The 22005-nt window shown below is 39.3% G+C and overlaps 1 protein-coding gene and 1 non-coding gene across 2 annotated transcripts; both read left to right on the top strand.

Annotated features, from left to right (window-relative positions):
* The first annotated feature begins 1704 nt into the window (after positions 1–1704).
* On the top strand, positions 1705–17182 carry LOC131298516 (tetrahydroberberine oxidase-like). The gene is made up of 7 exons (XM_058323998.1): positions 1705–1823; positions 8281–8368; positions 8640–8646; positions 10862–10907; positions 11043–11192; positions 15218–15402; positions 15788–17182. The coding sequence occupies exons 1-7, from the start codon at positions 1705–1707 to the stop codon at positions 17116–17118; spliced, it is 1926 nt and encodes a 641-aa protein (XP_058179981.1). The 3' UTR covers positions 17119–17182.
* A 4196-nt stretch (positions 17183–21378) lies between these two features.
* Positions 21379–21459, top strand: TRNAL-CAG (transfer RNA leucine (anticodon CAG)). Its single transcript has one exon. It is a non-coding gene; the product is annotated as a tRNA-Leu (tRNA).
* The last annotated feature ends 546 nt before the right edge of the window (positions 21460–22005 follow it).

Below are 22005 nucleotides of genomic sequence, written 5' to 3' on the forward strand. Positions count from 1 at the left end.
AAAAATATTTTTTAGCCATCGTAGCTCCAAACGTCTTTGAATCGGTCTGCTTTCGATAAATTTTTCATAAATAAAGCTATATTATTATTTTCATCGTTAGTATCCATAATCTTTTCTTACGTTGAAAACTGTATTTGTAAACATAAAATTATTCTTGATCCAATTTAGAATGAGGGCGATACGAGCATTTCATCCAAATAACATGTTTCGACTCACCAAGGATAAAATGGTCATTTCATTTGATGTACAAATGATCTTGGATCAAAATCACTTCGGTTAGAAACTATATTCAACAAGATTTTTAATGGTTCTAACCACATATAAATGGGATTTCGGGAGAGTCCGTGGCATGCGCGCAAAATTTGGTTAATTGGTTGTGCAATTTGGGATATGCACCTGGGGCGCCTTGTCATGCGCCCGGAAAGCATGAAATTGCGCCTGGGGCGCATTAAACCTTAAAGGCCAATTTGCGGGCTTGTGCCGAACACTCCCGAGCTCCAATTTATGCGTGGTTTGAACCGTTAAAAAACTTGTTGAACTGGCTTTCTAACCCAAGTGATTTGGATTTAATATAATTTATACATCAAAGGAAGTGACATTTTTACCCTCAGTGGGTCAAAGAACAATTCATGTAGATAGAATGCTTGCATCTCTCTCATTTTAAATCAGATATAGACCGATATTATATAGATAATTAGGGTTTTTAAATTATTAAAACATGGTTGAATCCAACTGTAAGAGTATTTAGGTTTCCTTCATTAAAAATGGGTAAAAATCATACCACTATAAAATCCGTCGGAGCCATTAAGACTAAAATACATTCCAAGTTCATTATCCCTTTTCCTTAATTATATATCTTCAGTGCTTAAGTGTTCGGCAGAGTACATAGTATATCCACACTTCATCAAAGAGTACAAAAAATTGTTTCACCATCGAGATTTGTTCAAAGGAGCCCTTAAATATTTACGTAGTCAAATTTACATGTTTTCAACCACAGACACAACAAAAAATTGAGAATGTTTCCAAACGAGAATATCGGCAACTATTTAGGATATTCCATATGTTTCAACCTACCGCCACCCTAACACATCGAGAACATTCTCTATTAGAGAGTGTAAGAATTTCACATTCCTAGGGCGTTGTTGTGGTTTTGGGTGTAAGAATTGTAAGAGCTGAGAAAATTCTCAATCGTTGACGATTTTTTTATTGAGAAAATTGTCATTCGATTTTGCGGCGACTGTGGTGGTGGCCGTGGTGGAGGTGATTGTAAGAAGAATTTAAAAGTTTCTACAAATACAAATAATTATTTTTATCAAACTTTATAAATTAAAGTAAGAAATTCTCAATCTTTATGTTGTCGGTGGCAGTGGTGGTAGTCGTAGTGATTGTGATATTTGTGAATTAAAAGAAATTGGAATCAATAATATTCTCAATATTGTTTTTAAAAAATTTAGAAAATCCTTAACGTTATTTTTTTCGTAGAGGTTTTGAAGTGTTGGTGATGAGTTTTAACACTAAAAATATTCCCAATCCGAAATAAATTAAGAAAATTCTCAATTTTTTTTAGATTTTAAAATATCCTAAACATATCTTTTCGCAATGGAGATTCTATTTCCGGAGTATTGGCTAACATTGCAAGCATTTCAAACTATTTTATTTGTTCGGTGCTGGTGAAATAATGGTGGAAGTGGTGGTGAGGTGACGATGGTGGAGTACCGGCAAAGTGTAACGGTGAAGTATACGGACTGCGGTGGTGGCGACCATACTGCTGGGGTGGAGGGGTGGTCAAATTACGGTGGTCGTAGCGGTTTCGTAGTAGACAGGTAGCAGTGAATGTGGTTCAGATGACCGACTTTGGTTTCAAAAGCCTCGTCATGGGCGAATCATGTTGATTAGATGTAGTGTGAAAATTCCTAAGAATTCTATGGAGCTCTCTTACGGAATGAACGAATACCGTATAATTAGACAAGTGAGTGTCAAAGAGAAAGCTTACAATGTGTAGAAGGGCCCAAAAATATTTTTTAGCCATTGTAGCTCCAAACGTCTTTGAATCGGTCTGCTTTCGATAAATTTTTCATAAATAAAGCTATATTATTATTTTCATCGTTAGTATCCATAATCTTTTCTTACGTTGAAAATTGTATTTGTAAACATAAAATTATTCTTGATCCAATTTAGAATGAGGGCGATACGAGCATTTCATCTAAATATCGTGTTTTCGACTCACTAAGGGTAAAATGGTCATGTGATTTGATGTACAAATGATCTTGGATCAAAATCACTTCGGTTAGAAACTATATTCAACAAGATTTTTAATGGTTCTAACCACACATAAATCAGATTTCGGGAGAGTCCGTGGCATGCGCGCGAAGTTTGGTTAATTGGTTGAGCAATTTGGGTATGCGCCTGGGGCGCCCTGTCATGCGCCTGGGGCGCATTAAACCTTCAAAAAAGGCCAAACTTTGCGGGCTAGTGCCGGACACTCCCAAGCTCCAATTCTACGCGGTTTGAACCGTTAAAAAGCTTGTTGATTTTACTTTCTAGCCCAATTGATTTGGATTTAATATAATTTATACATCAAACGAAGTGACATTTTTACCCTCAACGGGTCAAAGAACAATTCATGTAGATAGAACGCTTGCATCTCTCTCATTTTACATCGGATATAGACCGATATTATATAGATAATTAGGGTTTTAAAATTATTGAAACGTGGTTGAATCCAGCTGTAAGAGTATTAAGGTTTCGTTGATTAAAAATCGGTAAAAATCAAAACACTATAAAAACCGTGGGAGCCACTAAGACTAAAATACATTCCAAGTTTCATTATCCCTTTTTCTTAATTATATATCTTCATTGCTTAAGTGTTCGGGAGAGTACATGGGATATCCACACTTCATCGAAGTGTATGAAAAATCGTTTAACCATTGAGATTCATTTAAAGTAACGCTTAAATATTTACACTGTCAAATTTACATGTTTCAACCATAGACACAACATAAAATTGAGGATTTTTCCAAGCAAGAATACCGACGAAGATTGAGGATATTCCATATGTTTCAACCAACCGCCACCACAACACATCGAGAACATACTCTATTAGAGAGTGTAAGAATTTCACATTCCTAGGGCGTTGTTGTGGTTTTGGGTGTAAGAATTGTAAGAGCTGAGAAAATTCTCAATAGTTGAAGATTTTTTTATTGAGAAAATTGCCATTCGATTTTGCGGCGACTGTGGTGGTGGCCTTGGTGGAGGTGGTTGTAAGAAGAATTTAAAAGTTTCTACAAATGGAAATAATTATTTTTATCAAACTTTATAAATTAAAGTAAGAAATTCTCAATCTTTTTGTTGTCGGTGGCAGTGGTGGTAGTTGTAGTGATTGTGATATTTGTGAATTAAAAGAAATTGGAATCGATAGTATTCTCAATATTTTTTTTAAAAATTTAAAATATCCTTAACGTTATTTTTTTTCATAGAGGTTTTGAAGTGTTGGTGATGAGTTTTAACACTAAAAATATTCCCAATCCGAAATAAATTAAGAAAACTCTCAATTTTTTTAGATTTTAACATATTTTAGACATATCCTTTCGCAGTGGAGATTCTGTTTCCGAAGTAACGCCTAACATTGCAAGCTTATCTGTAATACCCGCCCCAAATATTTCGGTATTTCAATTACTTTTAATTGAATTATATGTTTTGGGGGTTAAAAACCGTAAACAATAGAACTTGCGAGGGTCTTATAGGTGATTTGCGATTAAAACATAAGTTAACAATAGGTCTCGCTTGCACACGATAATCTTTATATAGGTTTACAAGTATCCTGGGGAGATATTTCTCCCCATTCTTTTCTCGTACGTGTACGTGTATAGAGAGAGAGAGAGAGAGAGAGAGAGAGAGACGGTTGGGAAGAGGAGAAGAGAAAGAGGAGAAAAACCTTAGTCTGTTCTTCACGAAATTATTCAAGATATCTAGAAAACTTGTTAATTTTTGGTATTTTTACTAAGGGTTCAATAGTGTGTCTATTGTATTGTGTTAAATTTTCAGAATTTTCTGAGAAATAGGGAAAACGATAAAAATCGTAAACCAAGCTGTGATAGGATTCCTATTTTTGAACAGACAGTTTACAGAGCTGCGTCTTTCATCAATTTTTTTATGGTTAAACGATCCTCCTGATTATAGGTCCTTTTGGGTTTGAAATATTGATAAATTGGTGATATTTTGGCATTGGAATTATTAAAAAGTATTAAGTATTCGATTTTTTATGAATTTTCAAACACAAACTGTTCTGCTGGAAATTGTGTTACTCTGCTCAGAATTTCTGAGTTTGGGGGTGATTTTGACTAGGTTCCTTTGTTGTGAAAAATCAGGGATGAACTTTGATGAATGATAATGGTGTGTACCAAATTTGGGGTTTATTAGATGCATATTCTAAGTTTGGCGGAATTTACAAGTTGGTGTGATCCTGTTGGATTTTGTATTTGTGGCTCCGACATGTCTTGGGAAAAACAATCATATCTTTTAGCTCGGGTATCGAGTTTGCGCACCGATTTTTGATTTGGAAACTAGACTCGTATGTCTTTCGGAATATGTAGGGTTTGTGGTTTGTTTTGTTATAGGTTAAATTAGTTTTTGGTTTGAAGTTGGTGGACATGCAAAATCTGTAATTTTGGACAGTTGTGTGAGTAACTTCGGACGAGCATAATTTTGTCGTCCGGATTCTATGTTGGGCAAAATTTATATCAAAATTCATGTACTGGAAGTGTACTTTCTAACGGTGTTGGTCTCATGAACTAATTCTGTAACGCCCTCAATTTTAGGAACGTTAAATAGGCAATTTCATTGAAAAACTAAATGGAGTATGGCTCAATATTACAGAATATTCTCAAAGGAGTAATCTTATTCAACAAAAGGAGGGTAGACTAGGGTTCCTATCTACAGCTCCACCTGCTCCTCCATCCTAGCCAGCTCCTCAGCTCCAAAAGCCTCCAAGGTGTACTGTTCATCTTGATAATCTACAAGGTCTGACACATTATACCAGCGTCGCCACCGATATAATATGTCAGGGTCACCAAAAGGTAACACCGTGAGCTACAAACGCTCAATAGAACAATCCCATACCCACTAACCCATAACTTACAAACAACAGGTTATAATAAAACATCGATTTCCACATGATACATGTATACACAGCTACAAAAGACAATATCAATAACACATTCGCAATCGCTATATAACTATCGTTGGTGTCCAAGATTTTCTGAGTTTCTCCTACGCGACTCATCGTAGACCGTGTCTCTATTTTCACTTTTCATAACCAAATCAACATTTTCAAAATCTGTTTTTAACACACCCAACCTCGGTTCCGCTGTTCCGATCTCCCGAGTATCCTCACAATGGTTCCGCCGCACCGGGTTCCCATTGGCACACGATTGCATTGGCTCCGTACCGCGGATAACCAAGTCATACCTCACCATGGTTCCGCCGCTCCGGGTTCCCATGGGAACGCACACAATTCAAAACCCTCGGTTCCGCCGCTCCGGGTTCCCGAGTATCCCACAATGGTTCCGCCGCTCCGGGTTCCCATTTGGGGTTTTCGAAATCTAAACCCTCGGTTCCGCCGCTCCGGATTCCCGAATATCCCCACAATGATTCCGCCGCTCCGGGTTCTCATTGGGTTTTTCACAAATCTTACTTTTGCACACGCACACAACTCACATAATGCCACCCAAAACCGGTCATTATGTAGTTTCAAAATATTTCCTTCCTCGAAAAACATTTCCTTTCATTAATCACACCCTAGGTGTCATGTTTCTACTTTCTCAATTCTCGTGTCTCGTTACATGCGAAGACTCCGCGGTAGGACTTTTTACAAACATAAATCATTCATTTTGATCTTGAAACTAAACTAGCAAGATCATCCAATTCTATATTAATAATCATGCTCATAACCATCCTAAAGATCAAAATACGAATACTTCTATTCAAGTGTCAAATTCTATCTTTCGAAAACCATTCTTTCTTTCTTTTGAGGAATTCTAAGCAACATATGTTTATTTTGAGTAACAAGTTGATTAATTCAACATATTCCCCTTCCTTTTCATCTTTCTAAAGAAAACTCCATTCAAGTATTTCATGAAATTCTAACATTTCAGGCAACAGATAACCTCATATTCTTATGACAGATAACTTTAGCAGACAACAGATAACCTTATATACTTTTTCACATACGATTCTATGTTGTACGTTGAGTTAGTGGACGAGGGACTCTACTTATACTTAGGGAAGTGAGTAGAGAAAATCTACCTTGATCCGAAACTAGTCGGGGCCGAATAAGCTAGTTGGAAGTTTTCTACGGCGGTGAAACTCGCAAATCTGGACCAAACTTTGGATGGCAGTAACTCGGTCAATATTTGACCGAATATGATCGTTCTTGGGTCGAAACTGAAGCTCTTGAAGTGCTCTACAACTTTCGTGAAGGAAGTTGATCCTAGAAACTACTTTAGGTAGGAGAAAAATGGTGATAAAGGAAGAGACAGTATGCTGTCTGGAAATAGAAATTCGAGATTTTTACTGAACTTCGGATGCCAATATCTTTATCATTTCTTCACCGATTGGGATGGTTCTTGGGTCTAACTTGAAGGTTTCGAAGTGCTCTACAACTTTCCCGAAGGGAGTTGGTTCCAAAAACTACTTTAAGCAGGAGAAAAATAGAGATTTGTGAAGGGCAGTAGGCTGACTGGAAATGAAAATGGTTTCTAGAGAGAAGTGAGAGCAAAGGAGTGAAGGTGTGAGTTGAATGGCAAACATGGGGTGCTATTTATAGCCAAAACTTGAGCTCCTCCTCCCTCCATATGGCCGGCCATATCTCTCTCTCTCTCTCTCTCCCATGGATTTTGCTCCATTGTCATGTCCAATCAAGCCTTTCAATCAAGTCATAGCCTTCCATGACTTGTCATTTCCATTCTAGGCCAAATCTAGGTTGATCGTGAAGGGTTTTTGACTTGTCAAGTCTATGGGGAGGTTGCTTGCAAGAAAGAATAAAATCATTGGCTAACTTTGTACTTTGAAAGACTAGAAATGGGTTGGCATGGTCAAAAATAGGCTTAAGGCTATAAAGGTTGCTTGTGTAAGTGTCCAAAACACAATCACACACTCCACCTCCCTCTCCCATCCGGCCTCTCTCTCTCTCTCTCTCTCTCTCTCTCTCTCTCTCTCTCTCTCTCTCTCTCTCTGTCGTTCTATGTATAGACATATATAGGTATATAAGTACATGTATATATTCATCTAGGAAAGTAAAACCTAAGATAGTTAGGCTTAAGGCGAGAACATAGGTGTGCATGCATGGCAAGGCTAGTCTTGCTTCTTTTGGAAGCAAAATGATGGGATTCTTTGTATGACTTGTCTTGTCATGCTTATTGGCAAGTCAAAGGTCTATTAACCAAGGGATAAAAATTCTCCTAACAATTATGGACCAAGGGGTAAAGGAATATTGGTAATAATTAGGGTTTGAAATAACTTGTCGTGGAAGTAAAAATGATTACTCCTATGGTCTAATGGTCCTATAGGGTTTGGAGGGGTTCATAAGGCTCAAAAATGGTCTAAAAGGTCCAATTAGGGTTAGGGTAATGTAACTAGGTGAATCGGTGGTCCGGTTCCTCCAACTAATCGGTTGAAAACTAACCTTACTTGCCAAGTAGAATTTCTAGCCAAGATATATAATTTAAAGATTTTATTTAACTTGTTAGGAAAATATACAAGCGCTTTTATAAGCATACTTGTCTTTAGAAAATGACTAGATTGCTCGGCGTGAAAATATATAATTTTATAGGTCTCAAATCTAATTATGACGGATTATTAAAATTAAAAAGAAATTTTTTGTAGCAAATCCAAGTAATCAAAATAAAATTTAAATATTTAACGAAATTTTTATTTACCAAAAATCAGGGTTGTTACAAGTTCTAAACCTATTAAATGTTATAATCATTCTAAGACAGATTAGTTGTGGAATATGTTGTCTTTTTGAAGAATTTAGTTTTTGAGTTTCACACTTATAGTGGGACACTTTTAGGTATTGACTTGGACATATTGTATCCGTTAGACATTGTTTAACTTCTTATTAGCTTTATAACCTTGTGGCAAGTATTCGTTGAATTAGTAACTAATATGAGTTAACTTGTGGTTAGGTAAAGAGCCGGTCATTCGGGAGGTGCCGAAACCTTAGTTCGGCATACTTCAGTCGACGCAAAGGTGAGTGTGTTTAATATGGTTATGTTCAATAAGGTATTACATGGTGGTGGTTGTGTATCACGCTATTTGGGATTTAGCTAATGTTATACATGTTTGTTGGATGTTGATTATACCGCTGAAGGTTTGTGTGTGAGGCACATCATATCATAAACCATGCCACCTAATTAACAGTAGTTGGGAGCATGGTGTGTGGGACACCATTCCTGGGGTATATGGGATTATGGCAGATGTGTCATCGCATATATAGCGATTATATGTGTGTTGTCTTTTTGAGTACATAAGCTAAAATTGTGTGAATTACGTTCAAGTGAGATATTCCTTCGGGTATTGTAGTATTTTATTGAATGTATTATGTATCTCACACATTCTGGTTTTCCTTTTTGGATTGCCAGGTCACAGGTAGTCGTAGAGTTGGTCCACTACCGGTCGGCATTTTGGGGACACTTGGATTAGTATCGAGTGTTGGTGTTTTTGGGTCGAGTTGGTTGTAATGGGTCAAACTCTAATTTTTGTTAAACTCATTTTGTGACTAAGGTTGTCAAGTACTTTATGATTTCAAGTTTTTAATTATGTGGGAAACTCTGTTAATGTTTAAATACTTATGTTGGGATAAGAGGCAGCAACTTATGTATTATGTAAGTTCGTAAAATTGTTGACACATTATTTATGTTAAAGTTAAGTCTTCCGCTGGGGTTTTGCTCTGTTATGTGTATGGTTTATCGTTTAGACTTTGTTCTTTGGTGTGGAATGCCACGTGGTCGTGTCGGTTCGGGCCCACTTCGGGTGTCGTTCCGGGACGGGGCGTGACATTTTAAAACTATTTTGTGTGTTCGGTGATGGTGAAATTGTAGAGATCCGGATAAATTTTAATTATTGAAATGCCTAATTTGGAAAATAAGATTTTATTTGGTGGTTATTTGAATTGAGGATTGAAGTGAGAGAATAAAAACTTGAGGGTGTGTGTGTGTGATTTAAAGATATAGGAGTATATATAGGAGTGTGTGTGTGTGTAGGAGATAATTATATCTCCCATTCTCTCTCTCTCACGCCGTCCTCTCTCTCTCTAGCCGTGTATCTCTCTCTCTCTTCCCCTCTCACTCAAAACTCTTTCAAGACCTCAAGAATCTTAGAGATTAACCTCCCTTCGACCTTTCAATCGTGTTCTTGAGCTCGAAAATCCTTGGGTCAAGCTTGGAGCGGAGCTTTGAAGTTCAAAGAGGCTAGGGCTCGTTCAAATCCCGTAGATCTTGGTTATCGTCGCGAGGTAGGGATTTTTTTACCTCTTTTATGTGTTTGTATGTTGATTTGATGCAAGAATCGGTCATTGATTGTCTCCCTTGGTTCATTCGAAAGCTGTCAGAAATCTGCAGAAAATCGCCCAAATCGCGTAGGGATCGATCCCTAAACTTGGGGGATCGATCCCCCCTTTCATTTCTGGTCCAGCAAGCCCAGGGATCGATCCCTGGTGATGGGGGGAATCGATCCCTCCCTTCTCTGGAATTTCTGCTCGTCTTTTGGGTTTCAGCCCAACTTCAAAAGGCCATAACTTTCTCATCCAATGTCGGATTCATGCAAACTTTATATCGATTTGAAGGTCTTGAAGTTAGCTTTTCATTGCCACCAAAATCACCTAAAAACTATAAGTATACAAAAAGTTATGACTGTTAGAGTGAGGGTGTGTCGGTCTCCCAACATCCATTGGCTACTCCTATGATCCTTGTTTTGTCATTATAACTTTCTATGATTAGTAGATGTTATTTTTGACTCGTTGGCCTTCCGTTAGTAAGGAATGAATGGTAGATTACTTGGTTAAAATGCCAATAAGATGCAACTTGCGAATGAATGATTGTTTGTGAACGTTTGTAGCATACTGTGATATTGTTGGCTTGTCGTGACATACTTCATGAATGAATGTGGATTTTGAAAAGCTTTAACTTGTATATCGAGTGAGGGGAATGGTTGTTTGGGTCGGTGGTCGAATTAGAATGTCTCGTAACGCAAGGGGTGGTAATACGAAGACTTGGATGGTCTTGTAACGCAAGGGGGGGAAATACGGAGACCCTAGATGTTGGTGCACACCGTAACGCTAGGGGTGGTAATACGGTGACCCTTGTGGGGTTAAGCTGTAACGCAAGGGGTGGAAATACAGTCGGTGGAGATTGGTGTTAGTGAGTCGTATCGAAGTCGTTGATTTGTTTGAATACTGTGACCCATATGGCATAATGTGATTATGTGAACTATATGGCATAACGTGATTATAGCATATCATAGAACAATCGCTTTGAATGATTGGCATATTCTTGAGTTGATTGTATTTCGTCGTTTGAGCTAAATCCCTTTGTTTCTTTTTCTTTGCACTTATCACCATATTTGCATATAAAATTGGTAAAGATCTTCCTACTGGGCTAGTGTAGCTCAACCTAATCTTTCTTTGCAGGATTAAACGCTGGACAATAGCTTGCATGCAATGTGTGTTTGGGAATGAAAGACTTTTTTTTGGAAGCTAAGCTCACTTAGTTACTTAAGCATCTTGTATTAACATTATTTGATTGAGGTGTATTTGTAACTTATTATTTCAATCCTTTTGACTAAACGTTTGTAATATTCTAAACAGATTCGTACTTGTATTTCAGTATATTTTGGGCCGAAGTGCCTAAGTTGTAAGACTTTAATCTTGGTGACTTGATTTGTAATTTAAGACAGGTGGAAGCTCTTTTGGGTAATATGTATGATAGGCGAAGCTCTTTTTACTAAAATATATTATATAATTATATTAAAAATCGAGGGCGTGACAGAAATAATGGTGGAAATGGTGGCGAGGTGACGTTGGTGGAGTACCGGCAAAGTGTAGCGGTGAAGTATACCGACTGCGGTGGTGGCGACCATACTGCTGGGATGGAGGGGTGTTCAAATTACAGTGGTCGTAGAGGTTTCGTAGTGGACAGGTGGCATTGAATGCGGTTAAGACGACCGACTTTAGCTTCAAAAGCCTCGTCATGGGCAAATCATGTTGACTAGATGTAGTGTGGAAATTCCTAACAATTTTATGGAACTCTCCTACGGAATGAACGAATACCCTATAATTAGACAAGTGAGTGTCGAAGAGGAAACTTACAATGTGTAGAAGGGCCCAAAAATGTGTTTTACCCTTCGTAGCTCCAATCATCTTTGAATCGGTCCGCTTTCGATAAATTTTTATAAATAAAGCTATATTATTTTCATTGTCAGTTTCCATAATCTTTTATTACATTGAAAACCGTATTTGTCAACATAAAATTGGTCTTGATCTAATTTAGAATGAGGGGGATACGAGCGTTTCATCTAAATAACGTGTTTTCGACTCATTAAGGGGTGGTCATGTCATTAGATGTACAAATGATCTCGGATCAAAACCACTTCGGTTCGAAACTATATTCAACAAGATTTTTAATGGTTCTAACCATGCATAAATCGGGTTTCAGGAGTGTCTGTGGCATGCGCGCGAAGTTTGGTTAATTTGTTGAGCAATTTGGGGTATGCGCCTAGGGCGGCTTGTCATGCGCCCGGGGAGCATGAAATTGCGCCTAGGGCGCATTAAACCTTCAAAAAAGGCCAAACTTTGCGGGCTTGTGTCGGACACTCCCAAGCTCCAATTGATGCATTATTTGAACTGTTAAAAGGCTTGTTGAATTTACTTTCTAACCCAAGTGATTTAGATTTAATATAATTTATACATCAAAAAAAGTTACATTTTTACCCTCAGTGGGTCAAAGAACAATTCATTTACATAGAACGCTTGCATCTCTCTCATTTTAAATCGGATACAGACCGATATTATATAGATAATTAGGGTTTTTAAATTATTAAAACTTGGTTGGATCCAATTGTAAGAATATTTACGTTTCGTTCATTATGTGGGCATGCGTGCCCTTCGGAACTTCCGGATTCCGAGACGCGAGGGCCCAGATCGAGGGAGCGCGAGCGGGGAAGCAAGCGCTCGCAAAATACAGAGTCGCCACTCGGGTTTGAAGGTTCGACACCCAAGGAACCGTATTTCGAAGCGCTTGCCGCGCTGTTTCGATTTGAAAAAGTTAAGGAACCAGTCCGTCATAACCATATCTGGGTTCGGGAGCCAGGTTACGAGAGGGGAAGGGTTTTATGGCACCCCTCTCGCCCAATCCGGAGATCGGTCTCTACTTAGGCATTTGCGAAAGATGTTTGTTTGCGATTCTGTTTGATTAATCAATTTTTAGCCAATTAGGGCGGGGGAACAGTTTAAGGGGATTAAAACTGTAACAGTTTGCAAGATGTGAATGATAGCATGGATGAGCAGTTAGTATAGGATGAGAACAGACTGCTGTGGGAGTTTAAACAAACTGGGAGGCCCCTGTTTTGGAGTGACGTGCGTAGGAAGAAACCAGCATGCACTGAGCAAGTCACTGCATGCTGCTTACTCCTGCGCACACAATTCCAAGACAAGCGCGCGCCGGTAAGCTCAAACCCACAGCTCTTATTCTCAAACCATCTGGGCTCTGGAAGGACCAGTGCACACCCAGGACAAACCACGCAGTTTATAGGCAGTATAATATACAGTTTAAAGGTTGTAAAGCCCTACAAATTAATAAAACACCCCATAAACAGTGTGGGGACAAAATAATGGCCTAAAACTAAGCTACCCGTGCAAGGCCACTCACTGGTCAGAGGCATACTATCGCGCGATGGTTTCAGATTGGCGCGCGAGGATGCGCCCTGGCGCACTGTCGCGCGATGAAGTCACTCTGTCGCGCGATGGTGCGCCCTGGCGCACTGTCGCGCGATGGAGCCAGTCCGGCGCGCGATGGTGCGCCCTGGCGCGAGATGGCCGCGCCCTGGCGCAACCAGACCAGTGCTTGGTTTACACTTTTCTGGGTTCTCCAAAACAGCAGAAACTCATATTGAACTACGACTAACAGTTTATACTAAGGAAAGCAGTAAACTGATTTTTATCATGCTCAACAGTGATCTATAACATAATAAAGCACAAAACAGTAGGAACCAATCCCCACGCGGACCAGCGAGCACAGACTAGAACAGTCGCGCGCGTGAGTGGGTCCGTCGCGCGCTGATTCGTACCACGACGGTTTTTGAAACCTTGCCAGCTTTAGGACCAGAACTGGTATTGATTACCAGCCTTGGCCCTGCCAGCCCCCTTCAGAGATCAGAACAGAAAACAGAACAAAGGTAAGCTATACCTTCGGTTTTGAGTTTGAAAGGTGTTGAGCTTTGAGATTTGAGGATTGATTGAGTGGTTGGATGTTTGATAATGGAGGAGAAAGAGCAAGCTATGCTCTTGAGATTTTTTTAACCTTTGAAATTCTTGAACCCTTTTAATGGAAGAAGAATGGGGGTATTTATAGGGAAGGATGGAGGTGAATCTGGTTGGTGAAAGGAGAGGAGCTCAACCAGTCCACGAGGCCTGCTGAGGCTTGCTTGGTGGCTAAGCAACCCAGCTGATAAAGGTGATGGGGACAGCTTTGACCATCGCGCGATGGTTTGAGTCTGTCGCGCGATGGTGCGCCCTGGCGCACTGTCGCGCGATGGAGTGAGTCAGGCGCGCGATGGTGCGCCCTGGCGCACTGTCGCACGATGGAGTGAGTGTGTCGCGCGATGGTGCGCCCTGGCGCGGGATGGTTGCGCCCTGGCGCAGACCAGTAGGGTTTTTGGTTTTTAAAGTGACTTAGGCTAGGTTAGATTCAAGGGTTTTGCAAACACTCAAAGCTCAAACACGCTATCATTCCCAGGGTGTTCTTGATCCATTTCATCATTGGAGAATCAAAAACCGTAAGTAAACTAATCTGGAAGCCCAGATTGGGGTGTCTACACATTAAAAATGGGTAAAAGTCATACCACTATAAAAACCGTCAGAGCCACTAAGACTAAAATACATTTCATGTTTCATTATCCCATTTTCTTAATTATATATCTTCATTGCTTAAGTGTTCGGCAGAGTACATAGTACATCCACACTTCATCGAAGAGTACGATAAATTGTTTCACCATCGAGATTCGTTCAAAGTAATGCTTAAATACTTACACAGTCAAATTTAGATGTTTTCAACCACAGACACAACAAAAAATTTAGAATGTTTCCAAACGAGAATACCGACAAAGATTGAGGATATTCCATATGTTTCAACCAACCGCCACCACAACACATCGAGAACATTCTTTATTAGAGATTGTAAGAATTTCACATTCATAGGGCGTTGGGGTGGTTTTGGGTGTAAGAATTGTAATAGCTGAAAAAATTCTCAATGGTTGACGATTTTTTTATTGAGAAAATCTTCATTCGATTGCGGCGACTGTGGTGGTGGCCTTGGTTGAGGTGGTTGTGAGATGAATTTAAAAGTTCCTATAAATACAAAAAATTATTTTTATCAAAGTTTATTAATTAAAGTAAGAAATTCTCAATCTTTTTATGTTGTCGGTGACAGTGGTGGTAATCGTAGTGATTGTGATATTTGTGAATGACTGTTTATTCAGGAGACTTTGAATATTCCAATCCACAAAAAGTAGAGAAGCTTCGTTTTTAATTTGACTTTTCAGCCTGCAAATTACCTGAACCAAGGAAAATGATAATGTCAAAATTATTTTTGTTAATGCTAAAACTCAAGTGTACAAAAGACTTGTACCATGCACAATGTACAATACTTTTATGCACTTGAATTTTGACACCAACAAAAATAATTTTGACATTATCACTAGAGATAAAATTGTACACGGAGGTCCGTGTACAATCCAAATTCTTCCCAACCAATAAGAACAAGACACCTCAGTCAAAAGTGGGACAATACACCTTTTTCCTAACCCTCTAACTAAACTATGGCTGGAAATTGGTTCCTATGCAAACCAGTATACAAAACAATGGGACAAGGGGACAAATACCCAAAGCAAATTGCTTTTTCCTCCGCAGCCTGCGCCCCATTTAATCTCTTATCACTACCCTCTCTAGAATTCATCTGCGTATTTGCTTTCACTCCCAAACAAATCATTCCGTCTCGAATTCCTCTTCTAACGTAATTTTCACTACAAACAGCTCCTCGTACACCTCCGTCTTGCAATCTCCCGCTCAAAACCTCCGGTTCGTGACTGCTTCCACACCAAAACCCCAACTCATTATTCGGCCACTTCGCGAATCCTGTTGGGATTTGTCCCACATTGGTTAATTATCTCTTCCAATACTAGTATATGAGCCTGGGCAGCCTCTCCACTCTTTGCCAATTGGTTTGGAGTTGGATGCTTTAACATGGTATCAGAGCTAGAGTTTCGAAGGCTTTTCCCCTTTGTCTGTGTCATAGTTGCACTTTCTTTCATTGTGATCCGTGTGTTCCGGATCCTTTGTTTACCTCTCCACGTGCAAGTCAGGGGTTGCACGTGCGGGGGAGTGTGGGACAAATCGTTGCACGTGCGGGGGAGTGTTGGGATTTGTCCCACATTGGTTAATTATCTCTTTCAATACTAGTATATGAGCCTGGGCAGCCTCTCCACTCTTTGCCAATTGGTTTGGAGTTGGATGCTTTAACCCACATTCAAGCAGTTGTCATTTGTTCCAGAAAAAACAGCATTAACATACGAATCCGAAGTGGGGGCCACGACTACGAGGGCCTTTCTTATTATGCATCCAACATCCCGTTCATCATCGTCGACCTTGCCAATCTCCGGTCCATTAAAATCAATGTGGAAAACAAGACCGCTTGGGTCAAATCAGGCGCAACACTAGGTGAATTGTACCATGCAATTGCTGAAGAAAGCAACATTTACGGTTTTCCAGCCGGTTCTTGCTCCACGATGGGCGTTGGAGGGCACTTGGCTGGCGGAGGATTCGGTACCATTTTCAGAAAATATGGCCTTGCCGCAGATAATGTCATTGATGCTCGAATAGTAGATGTAAACGGAAGGATATTCGATAGGAAGTCGATGGGGGAAGAACTTTTTTGGGCAATTAGAGGTGGAGGAGGAGCGAGCTTTGGAATCATTTTCGCTTGGAAAATAAAGCTCGTTCCTGTTCCATCAATAGTTACCGTGTTCACTATCCATAAGACATTGGAACCAGGCGCAACAAAGCTCCTACAAACGTGGCAACTCGTAGCAGATAAACTCTCAGACACTCTATTTCTCCATGTTGTAATAGCAGGAAATTCAAATAACACGATCGCAGTTTCTTTCCGGGCTTTATTTTTGGGAGTAAGTGAGGAACTCCTGACTACGATGGAGAAGAGTTTTCCTGAGCTGGGCGTGGAGCGCAAGGACTGCACCGAGATGAGCTGGATCCAATCGGTCCTTCACTTCGCCGATTTCTCAACCCGGGAATCATATGATGTTTTGCTCAACAGGACTAACCCAAACCAGTCCTCTTTCAAGGCGAAATCAGATTACGTGAAGGAACCCATATCGGAAAAAGGATTAGAAGGGCTGTGGAAAATACTTGGTGAAGAAAAAAGTGGTTATATGATTTGGACCCCTTACGGTGGTAGAATGAGCGAGATTTCAAAATTTGAGATCCCATTCCCTCATAGAAGTGGGAATTTGTACCTAATCCAATATATGGTTACTTGGGAAGCCGAGGAGGAAACAGAGGAGCATGTGAATTGGATTAGAAGACTTTACGAATATATGACACCTTTTGTTTCAAAGAATCCAAGATCCGCCTATCTTAATTACAGAGATCTTGACTTGGGGATTAATAGGAATGAGAATGAAAGCTATGGACAAGCAAGTGTTTGGGGACTAAAGTATTTCAATAGTAATTTCAAGAGGCTGGCACAAATCAAGGCCGAAGTTGATCCAAGTGACTTCTTTTGGTATGAGCAGAGTATACCATTGTTTCTATCATTAGAGAAAATGGAAAAGTAGAATTGGTTGGATCCGTCCCGGCACGGCCCATTATAAATGCAATAAAGATTTGAAGATTTAAGCATTCACTCTTCTTTTCTTTGCTTTTTTTTTTTCCATTATAGATATGACTTTTCACATCTTTCTTTCCTGGCGATCAGCTTTCTTGATTGTCAGCTCACTAAATATAATAATTGTATTGGAAAAATATAAAATATGATGAAACTCGTATTTAGAAAATAAAGCATACTCTTGTTCAACAGATTGGGGAGGCACACTCAATTAGCCCACGTATTTTTCTTTGGTCAAGTTTGCACAAACAGACAAACAATAAGATAGGCAATCCATATACGATCGATAGTTCTGTCGGAGTAACAGTGAGGTATAACTATTGCTGCACATCCCACAATATCGTATATCCAATGTGAGATTGGTTGTCTAAGATATACCTCGTAGCGCCCATCTATCATTCGAAATCAATTTCCGAAAAGTTCAATTTCTAATTCGCTATTCAATCACATGTCCAAGTTGACTAATCAGATGGGCACAGAGGTTGCGCATTTACACACAGAATGAAGGAAAATTGTGCATGAGAAAATTGGGCTTCATCACTGGGAACCCAAAATTCTATAAATCGTTGTTTGGCTGGCTATATGTCTTCTCCAAGAAAATAAAACAACTGAAGTCGCTGAACCCACAAACAAAGCAACGCATATAGCCATTAGAGGCTGGATAAGCCACCGAAGGATGTTAGAAGACTGCTCAAACCTTGAAGCAGTGCTGTGAGGATTGCTTAGGGGATTTAAGATGATTAAGGACCAAGAGATTCTAGTGGTGCAAATAATCAATGAAGGAACTTCGCCCCTGGTTTTAAGGGTGAGGTTTGGGGTTCGAGTTGATGGAGATGCAAAATTACACGAAGCCTTTAACATTTGACAACATAAGGTTCCAATTCTGTAAGTATGCATTGCAGTCTTTGCAGAGATATGGTAGGGGTTCAAGTTGAACGATGTTTGTGTCTTTGAATTGATTAAGAGCATTGAACCTCGTCTGAATGTCGTAATATTTCGAAAGTACCGTAATGCTATGGCTCCCTAGGGATAAGAAGCAGATTTTTGCTGATCCAAATTGTAAAATGCAGAAGCTGGTCCGGACTCCAACGCTGCGTCCTATGCATTTTGTCAAATTGGGTTGTGTTTACCGGTGTGTTGAGTTGGACTTCCGCATATATAGTGGGGCTCTTTCTGGGATCCTCATCTTTCGCGTTTATATTGTCGGCTATTGAACCAAACCGCGTAAATCATGTGTACTTTTTGGGGATTGCTTCCGTCATAGCAAGATAGTACGGACTGTGCGATGAAAGTTGATGATTTTACAACTTGTACTTCTGGTATTTTAAGCATAGTGAGCACATTGATCAAAGCTACTTTTGCTTCTATGAATCATAAGACTCTATGTTCAAATGAAATTTCAAATCTGCTAGTAGCATTTTCTGTAGCCAAACGCTGTAGTTTCTCTTTCGTGTAATTCATGTGCCTAGTGCCAACAGTGTTTTGCCCCGGTAGTTAGCCCTGCCTACTTGAACAGTTATGTCACATCTTACTTTCATGTTCTTGGCAGAGGATTCTCGGAAAAGTTACAGGCGAATATGGGAAGAATCTAGGGGACCTCATATTTCTCGAGGTTCCAATGGTGTTGTCTGGCAAGTCGAATTGAAAATTTCCAATGACAGACATTCGTGATGCAAGAGTACTACTACTCCATGCAGCAGGTACATTTTTCGAGTGCTTCGAGATTATATATCCATTATGCCGCAAGACTAAAGAATTTGTTTTAGCGCCGTTCTCCATTTTCAACGACTACTAGTTCTGCTCTGCAGTGGAAGAATATATTGGAGGGGAGGGGTGTCCTATAGCCATACAAACCAGCAAATCTCAAATTCCTGTCAAAAAGAATCAGCAACAACCAATAAGAACTCTAGATCAACCCTCGAAAGAGCCCAGAATCTTAAACATTTTTCCCAGAATCTTAAACATTTCTCCTAGCAGGGATGCGTTCCTGCTAGGAGAATAGGTAGCAGAATATTCTTTTGATCGAATAAACGGCTAGAACTTGTTTGTGGTTATTATTGCCGATACTGATACAGAAAGCAGAAGAATGGATTGGCAACTGGATTGACCAACGTACGTTGATGTTTATATGTTCGCGTTTCGGTCAAAAGATTGGTTTGGCAACTGCATTTGAGCTTTGTGGTGAATCTTCATGAAATGCTGTTTTTGCAGCATATGTTAACGTTTGGTTTTGTCGTTGCGTTTCAAAGTCTACTCTTTTCTCTATGAATCATAACATTTTGATAAAATGCTTGCATCTTTCTCGTTTTAAATCGGATCAAGACCTATTTTATATAAATAACTAGGGTTTTAAAAGTAGTATTACAGTAAAAGATTGTTGAATCCTAGTATAAAAGTATTTAGGTTTCGTTCATAAAAAATGGATAAAAAGCTTACCACTATAAGAACCGTTGGAGCCACTAAAACTAAAACACATCCTAAGTTTCATTGGGTGCTCAAATTTTCTTTTTCTTAACTATTTCTTCATCATTGCTTAAGTGTTTAACAAAGTACATAGTGCATCCACACTTCATCAAAGCGTACAGAAAATCGTTTCATCATCGAAATTCATTCAAAGCAAGGCTTAAATATTTACATAGCCAAATTTGGTTGTTTTAAACTATTGACACAGTAATATGTTGAGAATGTTTTCAATCGAGAATACCCAAAAGGCCAAGATTGAGAATATTCTACCGCCACTACATTACAACTACGACTTCCATTGCCACCACAACGCGTTGAAAACATTCTCTAATCGGTAATGTAAGAATTTCATGTTCATAGGTTGAAGATTCATCACTACTTCAAAGCCACCACCTCTACTTGAAAGAATCGCCAATCTTATGGGATTGTCATGGTTTTGGTGTAAAGTTTATCAGAACTAAGAAAATTCTCAGTAATTTACGATTTCTTTTATTGAAAAAATTATCATTCGGTTTTGTGGCAATTGTGGTGGTGGCCGTGGTGCATGGAGGTGGTTGAAACATATGGAATATTTCAATCCTTTTGGGTTTTTCTCGTTTGGAAACATTCTCAATTTTTTGTTGTGTCGGTGATTGAAAACACCCAAATTTGGCTACGTAAATATTTTTGCAACAACAAATGAGGCAATTGTTCATTAGGTTTTATCGACCAGTCTCTATAGAAAGCTTCGTTAATAGTGGAACAACAATGGCAGTTAATCGTCAACATTTTGCTTACACATCTCCGACATATAACCGTCTTATCAATTGCTCGTTGCTGTAACATTTATTGTGATATTTGTTTTAGCTATATTGCCAACACGTTCATAAATATGCATATGTTTGTTAAGTAATGAACATGTCCAACGGTTATTTATCATTATGACTGCTACAAGTTCCTTCTCTTTTTTTTTTTGAAGAGTAAGATCATCCTAGTTATATTAAAAACGAAAAATAATACAACTACAACAAAGGACACTATCGGTCAAGAAATACAAGAAACAACAAACTAAAAACAAAATAAAAAGCCGCATGGAACCAAACGCCGGACCCGTACCTGGACCCATCAATCATACTCATACTCATGAAGGTGGGTGCAGAGGCCAAGAAAAGAGGCAAGGTTTGGGAAGAAGAGCAACTCTCGAGATGACATGCCGCACCAACTTGAGCTCGTGCCGCCGCAGACGCCGCCTCCTCCTTTTGTTTACAAAGCTTACAATTTGTGTGGACCCGTTAGAAGCTACCTCCTCTGTCCCTAAATATATATTCGGCCCGCATATCTAGACCTTTAAAAGATGCATTTTTGTGTAAAAAAAATCAAATTTTTTTGACCAATTAATAGATATCAATGAGTACTTTTAAGTTGTGAAAAACATTAGTAAAATTTTTAAACGAAAACAATGCATCTTTTTAATGGCATTGTTTGGAGATAGAAAAAGAAAAGAGAAAGTGTTGGGGGTGAGAGGAGGGAGATGATTTCAATCCGAGCCATCTAAAAGTGAATTGAACGGCCCAAGTATGCCAAGCGGATACCACGTGGGATATACCCACCCGACACCGAAAAATTTCTCATTTCTATAAGTAGCTTGAACACGTGCAAGTTTTGGTTGTGCGCAAACCTTTTTGTAATCTTCTTCTCTACGGCGGGTTCGGTTGAACCAAGAACTTTTTAGCGTTATAGTCCTATGTTTTCTACTCTTCGTCATGAAGTCAAGATGGCCGAGTTGGTCTAAGGCGCCAGTTTCAGGTACTGGTCCGAAAGGGCATGGGTTCGAATCCCATTCTTGACACAATATTTTTCTTTTAGCTTATTCCAATAATTGTTATGTCTTCGCTTTCCCGAATATAGGTAGGGTACATATTAGGGGTGTTACAAAACTCGATGGACCGAAAAAACAGACCGATCGGTTCGGTTTAAACTCGATGGACCGAAAAAACAGATCGATCTGTTCAGTTTTCGGGTTGGGGTGATGGCAGAATTTTTTCAGACCAGACTGAACCGAACCGAACCAAAATCGGTTCGGTCTTAGTTTCCTGGAATTTTCACCGAACCGATCAAGTATATTTTTATATATATGTTACATATATATACTTTAAATTAAATAGATATTTTATATTTCTGGCAGACCGAAATCCCCAACCAGACCGATCCCATCCCAAACCGAACCGAACTCAACTCCAATCGGAATTAGTCATAAAAATTTAAAAATTTCACCCCGAACAGAAATCACCCCATATGCGTTATTGATGGAACCATTCTGTTTTCCTTTCAGCGTCCGGACAAATTTTACCCACATCTGACATCTCGACTAATTTTGAAAAGCCAATCTCACGGT

This window comes from Rhododendron vialii, chromosome 8a (assembly GCF_030253575.1).
Source record: "Rhododendron vialii isolate Sample 1 chromosome 8a, ASM3025357v1".
Lineage (NCBI taxonomy): Eukaryota > Viridiplantae > Streptophyta > Magnoliopsida > Ericales > Ericaceae > Rhododendron > Rhododendron vialii.